The following is a 17,284-nucleotide window of genomic DNA, read 5'->3' as shown; positions in this document are numbered from 1 at the left end:
GATATTTGGATGTGCGGCCAAGCATATGAGGTGCCGGTGGGCGATGTCCGTGGACACGCCTGAGGGCGTATGAAGGACCGGATTTATCAAGCCTGGCTGTAGATGCTCTTAGCGTGCACATCCCATGCATTTTCAACCTGAACCTATGGTCAGGGGCTGACCTTGGAATTTTATGGAGTTGGGCGTGGCACTTGAAAAATTCCAATTTTCTTTTATATTTTTCAGAATACAAGCAAATCCCTATTGAGATTTAAAAAAACGAGTGACTCATCAGCAGTAGTCAGCACTCCATTTAACCATTTGTAGTTGGACCGGAGCAGACGTTTATGTAGATTTGAATTGAATGCGCGGTCGGGTCCTACCTAGGCCGGCAAAGCAGGCTGTGCAAGCCGTGTGACCCAGTGGCGTCACTCCGTTCCACTGCTCGCTAGTTTTGGCGTCTTCCTTCCGTTCCACCTACTGTGCTGTGCCTCTTGCACGCGGGCCCCGCCCCCGCCTCCCCGAGGGAGGGAGCGTCGTCTCTCCGGACAGACGCGGTCGCAGCGGCGGGCACGTTCCGTTCCGCACGGAGCCGCCACGTCGTCCGCGAAATTCGAAATCCCGGCCTGCCGCCCCTCCCCCCGCGTCCCTGACCAGTCCACCGGGTCGTCACTCGTCACCGCAGCACCTGCCTCGGGGCGGCCGCCCTCCTCGCCGGAAAAAGAGGGGCGCACGGGAAAGTAAAAGAGGGAAAAAGGTTAAAGAAAGAGGGCACGGCACGCACGCTCGCTGGCTTGGCTTGGCCTGGCCTGGTTACCTACCGCAGTTCGAATTCAAATCCCCGCTGCTGCTGGTGGAAGCGGAAGGACAAGGGGCCGGATCGGAGGCTTCTCTCCCCAGGCACAGGCAGGCAGCTCTCGCGGCGGAGACCCACGGGCGGAGCGCGCTGTAAGTGCCGCTCCCTTCCTGCCTCCATCCTCTCGCCGCCCTCTGCTGCCGTGCCAGCCAAGCTAAGAGGAAGTTCGAATCCGGAGCGACTCGCGTGCGCCGTGCTCTAGCTGCTCCCTGCGCTTCTGCTCCGAGGCGAGGGAGGGAAAATAACACTGTTCGTGCGCGGCGTCATCTTGTCATCTTCGGGGTAGTCTAGTACTGGGGGGCTCCGATTTGTGCCCCGATTCGCGGGCTGCCGCGCGTTCAGTTCAGATTCTGACGCGGCGTTGCTGAGATTCGTTCGACCCCTATGGTGGCCTTTTCTAGGGGTTTAGCCGTACGTTTGGGGGTGGGGTGGGCGGGTGCTCTGCTGCTGGTACGCCGCAGCAAGCTCAAGCTCCACATACATGTGCCGGCGATGGATGGTTGGATGATGCATTTGCGATTTCTGTCAGCTCAGTCCGTATCGATTTAGTCTAGTACTCTGTCCGGCTGGTTTCCATTCAGTTGCTCCCTGTTTCAGTTTCAGTTTCAGTTTCAGTTGATTTCTGAATCCCGGTGCACGATTTGTTGTCACTTGTTAAAATTTTGAATCTCACTGTGCTCGATTTCAAATTGCTTTGCAGGGATCAAGCCATGGGTGGCGTTGGAGCTACCACCCCCAGCCCTCAGCCTCAGGGGAAGATGAAGACATCCGCCCCCTTCTGCACCCGCCACTGAGACCGACCCCCGCCAGTTCGTCGCCCCGCCGCCGAAATGAAGTCCAGCACGGCCGCCCCGTCCAAGGGCAAGGCGGCGTTCGAGCTCAAGCACAGGCTGCTCCAGGCCCTCAACAAGATCGCCGACAGGGACACCTACCAGATCGGCCTCAGCGAGCTCCACGCCACCGTCGACGCCCTCGCCCCGGACATGGTCGGCCCCTTCCTCTCCTGCGTCATCGACACCGACGCGGACCAGAAGAGCGCGGTGCGCAAGGAGTGCGTCAAGGCCATCGGCGCGCTGGCGCGGTCGCACGGGGCCCTGCTGGCGCCGCACATGCCCAAGCTGGTCGCCAGCGTCGTCCGCCGCCTCAAGGACGCCGACTCCGTCGTCCGGGACGCGTGCGTCGACACCTGCGGCACCCTCTCGGCGTGCGCCAGGGAGTTCGGGGACGGCGGCGCCGCGCTGGTCGCGCTGGTGCGGCCGCTGTTCGAGTCGCTGGGCGAGCAGAACAGGTATGTCCAGGCCGGGGCCGCGCTCTGCCTGGCCAAGGTCATCGATGAGAGCAGCTACTTCCCTGGCCCTGTTCTGCCGCAGATGCTTGTCCGTGTTGTTAAGATCCTCAAGAACCCGCATTTCATGGCCAAGCCCGCCGTGATCGAGCTGCTCAGAAGCATTGTTCAGGTCCCTCTCCTGCTCTCCTATATCAATACTTGCATTGTAATTGAACCCCTTCATGCACTAGCACTCTAGCAGCACTACTGCATATATGTTCTCTCTATTTTGGCATGATTACCTTGCTTGTTTAGCTGAGATGAGGGCTTTGCTTTTATCATCTTTAGTTTCTTAGTATGTATTTAGCCATTCTGGTCCATCATTTTTATCAGAACATGGTCTAGGTAGTTGAACGATTTTGTAGTCATGGCATGCATCATTAATTGCCATAAATTAGTACTGGTGATTAGTAGTAGTATCATGGGAAGGAAGCATGCTGCATTGTAATAACAGGGTAGCTGTTGTTTAATGGCTGCTCAGCAGTTTGTAATAACAGAGCACCTGTGATATAATGGCTGCTCAGCAGCTTGTCACATAAAATACATCTAGCTTGCCTTTTAAAGTCGGGTGTCGCTGCTGCTTGTTCACTCCGAGTATGCTTCACACTGCTAGTATGCTTGGCATCTATTTCTGCTGGAAATTCAGACAATATATATTTTCTAGAAGCAGAGTGATTATCTATTTATCTTCATCTTCAATTTTATGTTGTAAGTTGTAACTTGAGATTGACCTTAGCATTCTGTTGATGTTCTAATTTTTGTAGGCTGAAGGTGCTTCTACAGAGCAGGCTTTATCATCAGCACTAACAAGTATTATGGATTCCCTGAAGAGTAGTGACTGGACTACAAGGAAAGCAGCTTCTCTAGCTCTTTCAAGTATTGCTGTCAGCTCTGGATATTTGGTTGCGTCTTTCAGAACTTCCTGCCTTCGATCCCTTGAACGCTGTAAATTTGACAAGGTAGGTACACACATCGTGAAATTGATGCAGTGACATTTTTTTTTGCATATGCTATAGTAATGTTTGTGCTTCCTATGATAGGTAAAACCGGTGCGTGATGCTATTACCCATGCCATACAGTTGTGGAAAGCTATTCCAGGGTCTGAGACTCCTGAACCATCAGAAGCTGGATCATCCACAAAAGGTATATATTCCTTTAATAATAACTCACTGTTTGTCTAATGTGCAGGAAAGCAGATGCAATACTTTGTTTTGAAGCATTAACTCAACTAACATAATTAGATTTGTTTCTATTATGTGTACTGAAATCTTCTCTTCCCTGGCAGAAAACTTTTTTGGCGACCATAATGATGCCAGAAGTGTACATGATGGTGGATCAAGAGCGACTTCTTTTAGGAGAGTTGAGCCTACACCTTCAGCATCTGTTGTCAGTGGCAGTTCTATCACTTCGGTAAAGAAGAGATCCCCATTGTCTGTCAACAAGATACCTCAAAACAATGCCTCAAATCAGCAGCATTTGAAGTCAAGTGACTGGCATGTGGAAATATCAGTCCCTAAGCAGAATACAGTGCCAGATCTAGTGAAAAAGGGATATGGCAGCAACCGCATGTTGAAATATGCAAAAGGAAGTCCTTATGGAATTGTAGATGAAGACATCAAGTCTGACTATGACCCTATGGATGATAAACAAGAATGCTCCTCTTTATCAGAAGTAGCCAGCAGGAGCTATGAGACGAAGCATGTCACCTCTGCTCTGGAAGTCACTGAAGATGTCACTGAGCTTTGCCCTAGGGCCCGAGAGACCAAGAGCATAGACTCCACTGTTACAGATGTCACTTCACATGGCACACATACTTGTTGTCTGAGTGCGACAAAAGAACTAGCCCTTATTAGGAAGCAACTACAAGAGATGGAAAGGAAGCAAGCAAATCTTTTTGATCTTTTGCAGGTGAGTCATCTTGTTGAATTAACTCCTTTCTATACTTGCCCAATTTACACAATGTTTATCTATGTGATCTGATAGCATTATCTATGATTTATAGAAAAATAATGCATATTCTTCACATGGAAACATGCTGTGCTGTATACAAATACTTATGAACAAACCACGTATGTAAAGATGTACTGCAAAGAATTGCCTTCCCAAGCACCTTTTTTGTACTAACTACTGTGGAGCAAAAGCGCACTCACTTTTTTTCACCTGTTTCTTGTAGGAGTTCATGTCGAATTCTGTGGAGAACATGTCAGTGCTGAACTCAAAAGTACACAATTTGGAGTATGCTGTAGACAAAACTGTGTATACAATTACTCAGAGTGAAAGCCGCTATCAACTTCCTGGCTCCAAGGGTTTTAAGAACCAGAGTGTCTCTTCTTCACCCAGGCTTTCTAATTCAACACCTAGATCATCCGTTGATGCCAACTTTAGGCCACCAACAATTCCTCATTTGAAACAAGAGAAGAAGTGGGCTCACGATCTACCATCTAAGGGCATGAGCACTTGTGTAAAAGAGGGTCATGAATTTCTGAAGGCCCATGCTCGTAACAGAGTTATGAAGCCTGGGGCTGGGAGCTCAGAGGAAAGTTACATTCCAAGTTTAGTGAGGGATCGAGCATCTGGGGTCAAGGGGACCTTCCCGGTTCCATTTACGAGTCCATGTGATCAGTCTGATCTGCAAAATGCATTGTGTGCTTCTAATCAGGCTGGCGAGTTTCGCGGTGCTGACGGCATGGAGCCTGCATATGCTGAAGCCCTTAGCTATGGTGATTCTGATGATCTGATTGACCTGATGGACAGAACTGGGCCTGTTCTTGACAAGCTGTCGCGTGAAACGGCAAATGAACTTTTAAGGGTTATTGCTGACCAGTTCCTTGGCACAAAGTTATTTGACTTGGCCCTACCTTGGATTCAGCAGGTAAGCTAAGTACTAGTAGCAATCTGTTTATACCTGCAATCATCTCCATGTCTGAAGAACTACAGTTGTGCATTTGCTGATTTGTGTGTGTCCGCCCAGGTGGTGGATCTAAGCACGGTTTACAAGCCGAGCCAAGTCTTTGTGTCCGCGAGAGCACAGAGGGAGTTCCTTGCTGCACTGGAGGAAGCAGCAACCAGCGGATCCACAGAACCAGCCGTCAGAATCGCCATCGTGCAGCTTGCATTTAAACTGACCAAGGCTTGTGAGGCCGCCCCATGCAGGTAATCCACATCGTCCATGGACAGTGACTAGCAAGTGCTCCACCAGTTTCTGCCACCCAATTTTGGTTTCCTGTTTTACTGATGGATGCATCCATTCTGCTGTTGCAGGAAAATCTCAACCAGAGTATCCAGGGGAAGCGAATCCGTCGTCATGGCCACCGTGATGTGAAGTACTTCTTCCTTGTGATGTGACCCTAATGTGTGTCGAGGCATCAAACAATGTCCTTGCAGTGGTGTTCTAGTGAGATTGTTTTCTTTTCTTGTCGCGACGATGTATACTAGGTCTCGATTACCGTATGCAAGTCAGTAGTAGTGGTTTGCTAGCTAATCATATGTGTACTAGGTCTCAGAAGAGGTGGTGGTTGTTGTAGCCTTTTTCGTTTTCTTTTCTCGAACACTCGTCGTAGTGCGTGTCATTGTGTATTAGAAGAAGAATGCCGAGATGGCGCTTGCTGTGTTAGCCTTGTGTGGTGTTTGCTCTCTTGCGAGAGGTGATCAACGAGCTTGTGAGTTTATGTTGTGATCAAAATGTCAGTGCTGATGATCTTTGATGTTACTACCTACTTATGCTTGCCCAAAAGCTTTCTTTTCAGTGAAGTATCAGACTTGCTTACATGTGCTCTCTTTACATGGGTAAACACACGGGGAAAGAAGAACTCAGTGCAGTTACATGTTCACTACATTTTCAAACATGACACATTTCACTACAGTAGAAAAATGTAGCACCCACACTCACATACACTCACTTTTTACATTGTCTAGCTTAACCAGTGTTGCTTACCCTCATATGCTGTTCTAGTAAGTATATTCAGATGGACGGGCATCACCAATCCGAGATGTCGCTGCGCATTGACGCGCTGTAGAGGCCGCCGCCCCTCCTGCTGCTGGCGCTGCGCTGGACGCAGCCGGTGAGCTCCTGTGACACCTCTGACATGGGCGGCCGCAACCGTGGGTCAGACTGCAGGCATTTTGCAGCCACCAACAAAGAGCAGTTTTCAGATTTAATTTTACATGCGAGAATTGATCAGTTTTTCTGAGGATTTCAGTGAGAGCGCTGAACCTGGACGCAGCGGGTGATCACGTCGGCGAAGCGGGACAGCGCCTTGGGCGGGTACAGGCCGCGCAGGGCCGGGTCTGCCACCGATCCCAGGGCATCGCTGTCGTGGAGCTGCGGCGTCACAAACTTGACCAAGGACTGCTCATTTATCGGCTTTGAGCTGGGGATCAGACAACAGCTCACATATTACCATTTCAGTTCACAGGAATTTTGCAGGAAACAACTGCTTGCTTTACCTATCGTAGGACTTCCGGCCGGTTAATAGCTCGAGCATGACCACACCAAAACTGTACACGTCGCTCTTCATCGTGTAAGCCGATGGCCTTGTGCACTCCGGGGGACTGTACCCTGGCCCCAAGCTCTCGTTTGGATCCTGCAGAGAATTTCCATGTCAGAAGATTGCCCTCATTCTACGAGCAAGTGAAAATCGTTATCTCATGGCGCAAACAAGCAAACCTCGTAGAAGAATGCGAGGCCGCAGTCGGAGAGGTGAGGGTTGAGGTCGGCGTCGAGCAAGACATTGGATGACTTTATGTTCTTGTGGATGATCGGAGGCGAGCAGATCTCATGCAGGTACCTAAACAGAAACAAAACCTTTAGCATCCTAATTATCTTATGAACTCACTATGCTTCAGTGTTGCTTGTCAACTTACTCCAGAGCCTGAGCTGTACCGAGAGCGATCCGAACGCGGGTATCCCAGGTGAGAGGCTTGCTGTAATCGTCTGACAAATGCAGGAACTCATGGAGGGACCCGTTCATATGGTGCTCATACACCATGATGTAGTGCCCGGGCTCCGCGCAGTAGCCCACAATCTCACAGATGCTCGGTTGGCGCAGCCTGGAAATGCAGGTGACAAGCTCCACAAAGTCGCTTCTCTCTGAGAAGCTCAGCGGATCAAACTTCTTGATAGCCAGCACCTGAAAAATCATCACGGTAAACAATAAGCTTCGATTACGGGACATGGTCATCATGTTCAGGCCTCTTGACTCTCCAAGCATTTTTCTTCAGGCCACTTGACAGAAATAAACTGCCAAAAACATTCAGTTCAACAGCATTTTGCTGCAACATGTTTTATATGCATATCTGACACCATTTTGTAGATGAAACTATAAGTTCTAGGCAACGTTGACTTCTCGAGATGATATTGTGGGATAGTTTATTTTTCTCTGAATTTGGAGGGAAATCATGAGGACCTACCTGTCCGTTGGCATATTTTGCCTTGTAAACCCGGCCGACCGTTCCCTGGCCTATTATCCTGCTACTGTGCCAGTTGCCAGTGGCCGCTTGTAGCTCTGACGATGAGTAGGTCAGCAGGCTGATCGGTTCCAAGATCCGCCTAGAATTGTTTAGCATGATCTGAAACTTATTGTCGTTCATCGTCTTGTAAGGCACAGAAGGCAGTGTTACACTGTCAATCGACGTCGATTTTTCCAGCGGCTTCATGCTGACTATTGAAGAATGGCCTGCAAAAGGGAAGACAAGAACCCTTATTATCCCAAGCCAAAATGTAGAAGTACCTGCAAACACTAGTGTTTGCATCAGTAAACGTGCTCTTGTCGAAAGGAACGTAAATTGTCGGTTCTGACCTGACTCGTCCATGTAGTAATGAGACGAGATGGGAGAGGATCGCTTCATCTGCAACACTGACAAGAGAATAACAGCTGCAAGGAGCACAGCTATGATCATTGCTCCGATAAAGAAACCGTTGATCCCGACGTCACTCTCTTCGCTCGATGAGGCTCCCGCCGAAGACCCCTTCTCCATCCCAGGAGGAGCCGACCCGGATGACCACTGGTTCCCACCAGTCCTTGAGAATGTAGTAAGCACTGTCAGAACTGATGAAATTGTAGTGCAAAAGGAGCAATGTTGGGTGCAGGTACCACTTACTTGAGGCTGTCGATTTTTTTCAGTTTACTTGGAATCCACCCGGTGAACTTGTTGTTCTGCAGATTCCTTGAGCACAAAGGGAGGAAAACCGTTCTAGCTTAGTTCTGAATCATCACACTCATGCAAATATATGGATTTGAATCAGTACCTTTTCAAGTAAAGTAAGCAAAATTAAGAATTATTTTTACATGCATTTATATTAACAACACTGCTTCTTTTGCATTTCCATGTTGAAGTAATTAACCAGAAGCATACACTTTTAACCATGGCGATAAAATTGGTTTGAGGTGGCAGTATTTACTCGGGGTATACTTACAGATCCTCCAGAGAAGAAAGTTTGGCCAGAACGTCGACATGGCCAGTGAACTGGTTGCTCTCCAAGTTCCTGGATATATATTTTGAAAAGATTGACAGTCATTTGTTGATCCAAAGGAGAAATAGCCAATGAAGTTCCTAAAAATCCAGTTGCCTTACAGTGTCTTGAGGCCTGTGAGGTGCTGGAAACTCTGGGGCAGGTTACCGGAGAGGCGGTTGTCAGAGAGATCCCTGATGACACAAATAGAATTGCTTACTGTAAGAAGAAAATTAATGAGCTCTGGTCAAATCAAGCATCACAGGCTAAATCTCTGTTACCGCGACATTACCAACAAACTAGTAGAGTTGTGGTAAATTTATCAAGGGGTTAATACTACAATGAACACTGAATTTGGTATGCATAACTTACATTGTCGAGAGCTTTGGAAGTTGCGTGAACATGTCCGTCAACTGCCCGCTTAAGTGATTGCTTCCGACGTTTCTGCGGTCCATTGAAAAGGCAGTTTGGTGACCGATCCATTCAGGAAAAACAATCATCATCGGAAAAAAAACCGGCAGCATGAAATAGGTTCTTACAGTGTCTCTAGATCAGACATCTGAGATACCGAATAGGGAATCCCGCCGGTAAACGCATTCCCTTGCAGGTTTCTGTATCACAACATATCATAAAACACACTGGTTTAACTAATGGGATTACCCGTGCCAACAGCAACTATGGAAGGAAAAAAGCCCAGGAAAATGAACTTACAGCTGAACCAGGTTGGGTGGGAGCGAGTAGGGGATCTCGCCGCTGAGCTTGTTGTCGCTCACATCGCTGTGCTACGCAAAAGAAGGGAAAGCTGAACTAAGTTGCGCAACCAACGGCGGCGGCGGTCGATGAACCGGAGAGAAGATTTGGGTTCACAGTTGGGCATGACTCACAATTTGGTTACTGATTTGAGGCTGGACAGCTGGAAGCCGAGGTTGCCGGTGAGGTCGAGCCCCGACAGGTCACTGCTCCATGCAGAGCGATCAAGCCACAAAACAAAGCTGTTAAACATTCTGTGTGAGGAAGAAGGGGATGGATGACAAAGGAAGCTTGAGATTTCACGATGGTCTTGAGCAGGAAATTTCCTGATCCCCTTTGTTTGGCGGTTATTACATTTTGGTGACGGAATTGTCGCTGCAGTCGACCCCTCTCCAGCCGTCGTCGTCGTCGCAGGGGTCGCCGCCGTCGGCCTTCCAGTTGTCCAGCTTGGACGGCTTGTGCATGCTGGTGAAGAGCACGTTCAGCGCCTCCACTGGTGAAACATGGCGGTAAAACGCACAAAATGTTCTTCAGCATTGTAATGTTCAGAAGGCAGGAAACGGGAGAGAAATTCCCGGTCTCTCTCGCTCACCGTCGGCCCGGTCGGTCTTGGCCACCGCGACGGCGACCACCGCGGAGAGGAGGAGGAGGAGGAGGAGGGCGGCGAACGGCCGCCGTGGACGGGCCATGGCGGGTGGGCGGAGGACCGGGCCTGTCAGGGGGGAGCATGCAGGAGGAGGTCACCTCTCCTCCTCTCGCTCATGGGCATGTGGATGTGGGTTTCTAAAATTGGGAGGGAGGCGGGAGGAGGGTGGGGAAGATGGCGCCGGCCGGGCGGCGAGAATGGCGGGAAGCCCCTCGTTTTGAAGGTCCCATCTCTCTCCCATGGGGCGTCTCACCTGACCTGTATGGTCCAATTGATACAAGAGGTAACCCAGATCAGTGTCAACAAGCTCCGTCGTAGTCTAGGTGGTTAGGATACTCGGCTCTCACCCGAGAGACCCGGGTTCAAGTCCCGGCGACGGAATTTTTTTTCCTTCTCATTTTAGCTACTGTAGAAATGCAACATTTTTAGCCATGTTAGTAATCTTTTTTTCCTACATTTTTAATCATGCTAACAAGTTTTTTTTTTTTTTTTTTTTTGCAAAGCAGGGAGATACGTCAAATGGTAGGAGTCAGAGAGCATATTGTGTGCACAAATTAAACTAAGGAAAAAAATTATAATGGAGGAATACAATGATTGATGGACCAAAATGCAGAAACTAATTTCTCTGCTAGATGAAGCAGGTGGGTTTGGATAAAATCAAATGCAGGCGCAGGCAAAACGGAAATTACATATCATCAGCATTGTATCTCCCCCTCGAAGAAGTCATAATATCATTGTACATAGTTATCATCTACTGAAAACCAGGGTAATTCAACAATAACATCCAGAAACCCGAAATCACCTTTACTCCTTCCCTTTCTATTCTCTATATATGTATATGCTCTTGCAGAGGGAAACAATGGCCTAAAAAAAGGAAAGAAACTGAACGGCTTCCGTCCCTGGCGCCAGCTCTGTAGTACCCTGTGTATCTGGAGAGTCAAATGCTCACAGCAGCACCTGCTGCAGCAGCAGCAATGTCATTGTCAGGTATCCCGCCCTATGCCGCGATGTGGTCGCTCAGCTTCCGCCCGCTCGTCTCCAGGGGGAAGTAGGACACGGCCACGGCCGACACGAGCATCACCGTGATGAACACCGCGATGGCCGCGGTCTGGTGGCATGCGTGCACCAGGCCGACGGCCACAAGCGGGCACAGGATCCCGCCGAAGCGGGCGATGGAGCTCGCGAACCCCACACCTGTCGCCCTCACGGCAGTTGGGTATATCTGCAAGAGGCGACGGTGTGAGACGTTTCACAAAAGAGATTTAGCAGAATACAGGGTGCTGCTATGGCATGGACAAACCTCAGGGGCGTAGATGTGCAGGACGGTGAAGCTGGCGGAGATGCAGATGCGCGCTCCGAACAGGAAGACGGTTGTCAGGGATTCCGTCTGAGCAAACATGAGAGGAGCTATGCACAGGCAACTGACGTAAAGCATCGAGGACATCGAGAGCTTGCGTCCGAACTTGTCCACGATGGCGGCTGACAGAATAAGGCCAGGAACCTCTGCGTCGATCAACATGCCGTGAATGAGAAGTATACTCTAGGAAGGATAGGTCAAAGGAAAAATGATTGGCCATAGGAGAAAGCATATATACCTCCAAAGCTAGTGATGAATACATTCCTGTAGAGATTAACATCAGTTGAGTGGGTTGTTTCAACTGTTACTGCTCCTTCTGAGCCACAGATCATATTTCCATGACTCAGCTCTGAGGTTAGCAGAACAAGACCGTAGTACAAGAAGGCGAGACCGAGAAATACAGTCCAAAGAAGAAGAGTCGATCTAATTAGATTTGGGGACAAAAGCCTTAAGATGGCATTCAGGCCCCCAATCCCAGGTTTGCTGGCGTGATCGACAGAGTTGGTTTTCCTAGCTGAAACCAACTGTGCAGATTCTGCAGAATCTGCCATCTCGTGGAGCTCCACTCGATTGCCAGCACTAAGCCGTCCAGAAGGGAGAGCTACACGGTTTACTCGTGCCATTGTTTCCATAACATGCACTGCATCAGCTATTCTGCCCTTCATGCATAGGTATCTTGGTGACTCGAGTGTCAATGGGTAGAAGAGTAGTAGGGCAAATGATGGCAATGACGAGAGCGCTAGCAGCCACCTCCAGCCAAAAGCTGGCATCACAGCCTGCAAATTAAGTGGATTAGTGCCTGCAAATTGCCGTGTCTGTTTTTTAAATAGTACAGTTACAAATTAGAGTGAATGTTCGTGTGGTTTGATCTATTGTGCCAACAAGAATTCACCAGATCACTCAGACAATGGTATTACTTTTGCAAAAATGCAGGAACTTACCCAAGCAAGCGAAGCTTCCAGTATTGTGCCAATGGTCCAAAATGCTGAGAAGATGACCATCCAAGTTCCTCGGTTAGGAGCAGGGACAAACTCTAGAAACCAAGAAGATAGAACTGGTCCACCACCCAGTCCAACACCAACAAAAAATCTTAGTACAATCAAAGATGAATAGTTTGGCGCGAAGGCACTGAGAAGACCTGCCCCACCGGTTACAAGGGCTGTGAAGTTGAACCCAACCCTGGAGAAGTACGAAGTAGCAACAATGAGGAAGAATATACTTACAGCATGCAAAATATGAACTACAGACAAAAATAGATATCCTAAAAATGTATTTATTTGCCTCTCCCAGAAGACATCCTAATTAGTTAAACTTAGCTAGTCTGGTATGCAGATTCAACGTAACCAGTCTGGTATGAAGATTCCCAACCTACATCCCATATGTAGCAACCTCTTGGCTCTCAACTTGAGAGTTATCCTATCGTGCCGGCAAGCTCTACCATAGACAGGGATTATATTAGCCTGCCTCTCCTGGAAGACATCCTAATTAGCCTGCCTCTCCTGGAAGACATCCTAATTAGTTACACTTAGCTAGTCTGGTATGCAGATTCAACGTAACTAGTCTGGTATGGAGATTCCCAACCTACATCCCATATATAGCAACCTCTTGGCTCTCAACTTGAGAGTTATCCTATCGTGCCGGCAAGCTCTACCATAGACAGGGATTATATCAGCCTGCCTTTCCTGGAAGACATCTTAATTAGTCAAACTCAACTAAACTAGACTAAAGTTATCAAGTGAAAGAATATATTTTTATGCCCATAGTATTAATTAAGAATCATTCCAAAACATTACTTGGCTCAATTGTGTATGCCTAGCTAAATTCCACAGCATAAATTCCGCTGTTAGGGTAGATGTATTTGAAAGACAAATTTCCAATAAATAAACAATGGAAAAGCAGGAAAGGACCTACCTTCTCCCGTAGTTGTCCGAAACTAAGCCCCAACAGTATGCTCCTACGAGCATCCCTAAAAATACAACACTTGTGATGAAACTCTCTTCCTGTGCAGAAAGGCCCCATTCAGCGTGAACCGACTGCCCAACAAACGACAGAAGCATCATTTCCATCGCCTCTGAGATCTTGGCCATCCCGGAATAGGCAAGCACGAACGCTTGGAACTTTCCGAACCCCATGGACACCAGCGCCTCATCGACAGTATAAGTTGACACACCGTCCTCCATCTGAAAAATAAACAAACAGACATGATACATGGATTAATCGGTTTCATGTTTGCTATCATACTGCATTGGCAGAGAAGTCTCTTTTTCCATTAAGGCGGCATCAGAAGTAAAATGGGATTCGTGCAGTCTGGGATCCTCCATCATCAGAAGTAAAAATAAGCTCAAGGACCATATTTCTCTGATTTGATAATCCAAAAGACAGCAAATTCCAGACAGTACCAACCAGCACTCTACTCTCTGGGATTCATGCTGTCAGAGTGTAGACAGCCCCCTTGCTCAACACAGAAATAGACCTAAAGTTGTACGTACTACTACCAAAGGAATACAATGGCTGACAAACTAACCCAACGATTTTCAGTTAGATTGCCAAACAGTCAACAGCTAACAGAAAGATAACCAGACCACCGGATCAGATTTATAAATCTAGGCAACCTAGGTCACACGTCCGGGCGACGGATCCTCGGCTGAACAAGTCACGCATTCAGGCCGGACTGCTCGCTGGGGCCGGCAGCGCGTCGCCGGACGGGAGCCGGCTCAAATCGAGCGTGTTACAAGGACGGAGCGCGGCGGCTGGGGCGGAGAGAGTGGGAGACGGGGAGGGGCGGAGGGAGCTCGGCGGGGAGAGTACCTCGTCCGGGTAGGTAGGAGGGGGGCCGGCGCCGGCGGCCTCCAAGTCGCCGGGAACGGACGCGACGACCGGGTCGGGTGTGGGCGGCTCGTTATTTTTCCTTTTTTTTTTCTGATGACGACGAAAATGGAAAGAAAACGTCCGTTTTACGCCTAAGTAGCGGTTACCATGAGTGTGCTTTACGCCTAAGGATATTGTGCCCAAAAGGACTAAAAAATGTCAATTTATTTCATACGAGAAAACTCTATGCCTCTATTTAATTTGCTAAAAGTTCTGATCTAGTAATATTCATCAAGGAGTAACGAAAATTACATCCATCATAGTACACCGTCACCTAGCAACGACTAAAGGCATTGCAGCGAGCCGAAGGCGCATCGTCGTCATCACACTCCCTCACCGGTGTAGGAAAAATAATGTTGTAGTAGACAGTTAGGAAGTCCTTGTGCTAAGACCCCAAACGACTAGCGCACCAAAACAACAGCCACCGCTGATGAAGAGAAGCGTAGATAGAAATGATCTAAATTGTAGACAAGCGAACGCACACGAACAAAGGCCAGATCCACTGAAGACAAACACCGATCGAATTTCATGAGTTCTGTGTGAGATACACCGCCACACATGCCTCCGACTACGCGAGACACGCCTACAAGACGGGGGCTAGACAGGGAGAACCTTATTTCATTTCCAGGGAGTCGCCGCCGCCTCACCTTCCTAAACAGGACACAAACCCTAAACAGACTAAAAATACCTAAAAACTAAGCATGAGCTCCGCAGGCAAGGCTGAGATCCATCCATGTGTCGGTGTCAAAATCGTCAGACCTCGGGGTAGGAGGTAGCAGGAACAAGGGAGACGATGTTTACCCAGGTTCAGACCCTCTTGGTGGAGGTGTAATATCGTTCATAATTTCTTTATATAAGGAATAAAGAATTGCACTCACACTAGCACCCACATCACATAAGCCATGATAACAATGATCTCCAATTTTAACAGAAACAATAGGCATGCCAACCACAACTCTATGTTTATCTTTAGTATCAGGTTTAGCAATCCTAGCAGCTTCATCACAGAAATAAATAACATGCCCTTCAATATGATCGACCAAAAGATCTTTAACCATAGCAATACTAGATTCTTAATTTGTTCAGGGGGTGTAGGTGTTCTAGTATAACTCTTACGAACCACAGTTGAAACTTTAGCATGATCCTTTATTCTAATAGGAAAAGGTGGGTTCTCAATATAAGCAGTAGGAACAATACGATCAATATTACAAGTAATAGTTTCTTCTTCAACTTTAATAGGTTCTACTACTTTAACTTCAATGGGAGGATGGTATTTAAACCACTTCTCCTTAGAGAGATCAACACGAGTAGCAAATGATTCACAGAAAGAAGCTACTATCTCAGAGTCAAGTCCATATTTAGTACTAAATTCACGAAAAACATCGGTATCTCATACGTCTCCAACGTATCTATAATTTTTAATTGTTCCATGCTATTATATTATCTGTTTTGGATGTTTTATATGCATTATTATGCAATTTTGTATGATTTTTTGGGACTAACCTATTAACCTAGCTAGAGCCCAGTGCCAGTTCCTGTTTTTTCCTTGTTTTAGAGTTTCGCAGAAAAGGAATACCGATCGGAGTCCAAACAGAATAAGAACTTTCGCGATAATTTTTCTTGGAACAGAAGACATCCAGAGGACTTGGAGTACACGTCAGGGAAGCCACGAGGCACCCACAAGGACGGAGGGCGCGCCCCCACCCTTGTGGGACCCTCATGACTCCACCGACCTATTTCTTCCACATATATATTCTCAAATGTTTCAAAACCTACCAGGAGAGCCACGAAAACACTTTTCCACCGACGCAACCTTCTGTAACAGTGAGATCCCATCTAGGGCCTTTTCCAGCGTCCTGCCGGAGGGGGATTCGGTCACGGAGGGCTTCTACATCAACACCATTGCCTCTCCGATGAAGCGTGAGTAGTTTACCTCAGACCTACGGGTCCATAGCTAGTAGCTAGATGGCTTCTTCTCTCTCTTTGATTCTCAATACCATGTTCTTCTCGATGTTCTTGGAGATCTATTCGATGTAATACGTTTTTGCGGTGTGTTTGCCAAGATCCGATAGAATTGTGGATTTATGACCAGCTTATATATGAATATTATTTGATTCTCCTTTGAATTCTTATATGCATGATTTGATATCTTTGCAAGTCTCTTCGAACTATCGATTTGGTTTGGCCAACTAGATTGGTTTTTCTTGCAATGGGAGAAGTGCTTAGCTTTGGGTTCAATCTTGCGGTGCTCGATCCTAGTGATAGAAGGGGAACCGACACGTATTGTATTGTTGCCATCGAAGATAACAAGATGGGGTTTTCATCATATTGCTTGAGTTTATCCCGCTACATCATGTCATCTTACTTAAAGCGTTACTCTGTTCTTATGAACTTCATACTCTAGATGCAAGTAGGAGTCGGTCGATGTGTGGAGTAATAGTAGTAGATGCAGGCAGGAGTCGGTCTACTTGACATGGACGTGATGCCTATATTCATGATCATTGCCTTAGATATCGTCATAACTTTGCGCTTTTCTATCAATTGCTCAGCAGTAATTTGTTCACCCACCATAATATTTTCTATCTTGAGAGAAGCCTCTAGTGAAACCTATGGCCCCCGGGTCTATTTTCCATCATATAAGTTTTCAATCTACAATTTTAGTTTCCTATTTCTTTTGCAATTTTTTACTTCCTGGTCTATAAACCAAAAATATTACTATACCGTTTATCCATGTCTATCAGATCTCACTTTGCAAATAACCGTGAAGAGATTGTCAACCCCTTTATCGCGTTGGGTGCAAGCTGGTGTTTGTTTGTGCAGTTATTCGGTGACTTTGTTCGTTGTCTCCTACTGGATTGATACCTTGGTTCTCAAAACTGAGGGAAATACTTACTCTACTTTGCTGCATCACCCTTTCCTCTTCAAGAGAAAAACCAATGCAAGCTCAAGAAGTAGCAATATCCATAAAAGATTTAACACAATCAAACTTAAGATTTATACCTGACTCCTACCTTCATCGAATTCCCAATCTTCAAGGTTGCATTTAATTC

At 47.4% G+C, this 17,284-nt stretch overlaps 3 protein-coding genes and 1 non-coding gene across 4 annotated transcripts; 2 read left to right on the top strand and 2 right to left on the bottom strand.

The window, feature by feature from the left end:
* The first annotated feature begins 678 nt into the window (after positions 1-678).
* LOC119302921 (TORTIFOLIA1-like protein 2) lies at positions 679-5,814 on the top strand. Its single transcript, XM_037579974.1, has 8 exons — positions 679-927; positions 1,536-2,292; positions 2,927-3,121; positions 3,203-3,305; positions 3,448-4,070; positions 4,336-5,034; positions 5,134-5,315; positions 5,424-5,814. Exons 2-8 carry the CDS (start codon positions 1,666-1,668, stop codon positions 5,482-5,484), a joined length of 2,490 nt encoding a protein of 829 aa, XP_037435871.1. The 5' UTR covers positions 679-927; positions 1,536-1,665; the 3' UTR covers positions 5,485-5,814.
* A 98-nt stretch (positions 5,815-5,912) lies between these two features.
* LOC119300018 (protein STRUBBELIG-RECEPTOR FAMILY 5-like) lies at positions 5,913-10,052 on the bottom strand. The gene is made up of 16 exons (XM_037577108.1): positions 9,956-10,052; positions 9,718-9,856; positions 9,498-9,569; positions 9,325-9,390; positions 9,153-9,224; positions 8,986-9,057; positions 8,736-8,807; positions 8,578-8,646; positions 8,262-8,327; positions 7,961-8,181; positions 7,572-7,837; positions 7,026-7,291; positions 6,829-6,949; positions 6,609-6,745; positions 6,376-6,532; positions 5,913-6,273 (listed from the first exon to the last, which is right to left on the bottom strand). The coding sequence occupies exons 1-16, from the start codon at positions 10,050-10,052 to the stop codon at positions 6,139-6,141; spliced, it is 2,028 nt and encodes a 675-aa protein (XP_037433005.1). The 3' UTR covers positions 5,913-6,138.
* Positions 10,053-10,317: 265 nt separating this feature from the next.
* TRNAE-CUC lies at positions 10,318-10,390 on the top strand. Its single transcript has one exon. It is a non-coding gene; the product is annotated as a tRNA-Glu (tRNA).
* A 291-nt stretch (positions 10,391-10,681) lies between these two features.
* Positions 10,682-14,282, bottom strand: LOC119302920 (organic cation/carnitine transporter 7-like). Its single transcript, XM_037579973.1, has 6 exons — positions 14,175-14,282; positions 13,278-13,546; positions 12,308-12,545; positions 11,605-12,142; positions 11,310-11,512; positions 10,682-11,231 (listed from the first exon to the last, which is right to left on the bottom strand). Exons 2-6 carry the CDS (start codon positions 13,544-13,546, stop codon positions 11,007-11,009), a joined length of 1,473 nt encoding a protein of 490 aa, XP_037435870.1. The 5' UTR covers positions 14,175-14,282; the 3' UTR covers positions 10,682-11,006.
* Between the last annotated feature and the right edge of the window lie 3,002 nt (positions 14,283-17,284).

The sequence above is a fragment of the Triticum dicoccoides genome, chromosome 5A (genome assembly GCF_002162155.2).
Source record: "Triticum dicoccoides isolate Atlit2015 ecotype Zavitan chromosome 5A, WEW_v2.0, whole genome shotgun sequence".
In the NCBI taxonomy this organism is placed as follows: Eukaryota; Viridiplantae; Streptophyta; class Magnoliopsida; order Poales; family Poaceae; genus Triticum; species Triticum dicoccoides.
Note: the sequence above shows the minus strand (reverse complement) of the source record. Positions and strands in the feature narration are given on the sequence as shown.

What these genes read in the sequence shown, in the direction of transcription:
- LOC119300018 (XM_037577108.1), bottom strand. Translation starts at nt 10,052, where the DNA reads ATGGCCCGTCCACGGCGGCCGTTCGCCGCCCTCCTCCTCCTCCTCCTC. An exon ending in CTCAAATCAGTAACCAAATT is followed by an intron (nt 9,391 to 9,497) that starts GTGAGTCATGCC and finishes TGCGTAGCACAG; the next exon opens with CGATGTGAGCGACAACAAGC. An exon ending in GGTACAGCTCAGGCTCTGGA is followed by an intron (nt 6,950 to 7,025) that starts GTAAGTTGACAA and finishes GTTTCTGTTTAG; the next exon opens with GTACCTGCATGAGATCTGCT.
- LOC119302921 (XM_037579974.1), top strand. Translation starts at nt 1,666, where the DNA reads ATGAAGTCCAGCACGGCCGCCCCGTCCAAGGGCAAGGCGGCGTTCGAG. An exon ending in TGCTCAGAAGCATTGTTCAG is followed by an intron (nt 2,293 to 2,926) that starts GTCCCTCTCCTG and finishes TAATTTTTGTAG; the next exon opens with GCTGAAGGTGCTTCTACAGA. An exon ending in CCCTACCTTGGATTCAGCAG is followed by an intron (nt 5,035 to 5,133) that starts GTAAGCTAAGTA and finishes GTGTCCGCCCAG; the next exon opens with GTGGTGGATCTAAGCACGGT.
- LOC119302920 (XM_037579973.1), bottom strand. Translation starts at nt 13,546, where the DNA reads ATGGAGGACGGTGTGTCAACTTATACTGTCGATGAGGCGCTGGTGTCC. An exon ending in TCGGACAACTACGGGAGAAG is followed by an intron (nt 12,546 to 13,277) that starts GTAGGTCCTTTC and finishes GTACTTCTCCAG; the next exon opens with GGTTGGGTTCAACTTCACAG. An exon ending in ATTCATCACTAGCTTTGGAG is followed by an intron (nt 11,513 to 11,604) that starts GTATATATGCTT and finishes TGATCGACGCAG; the next exon opens with AGGTTCCTGGCCTTATTCTG.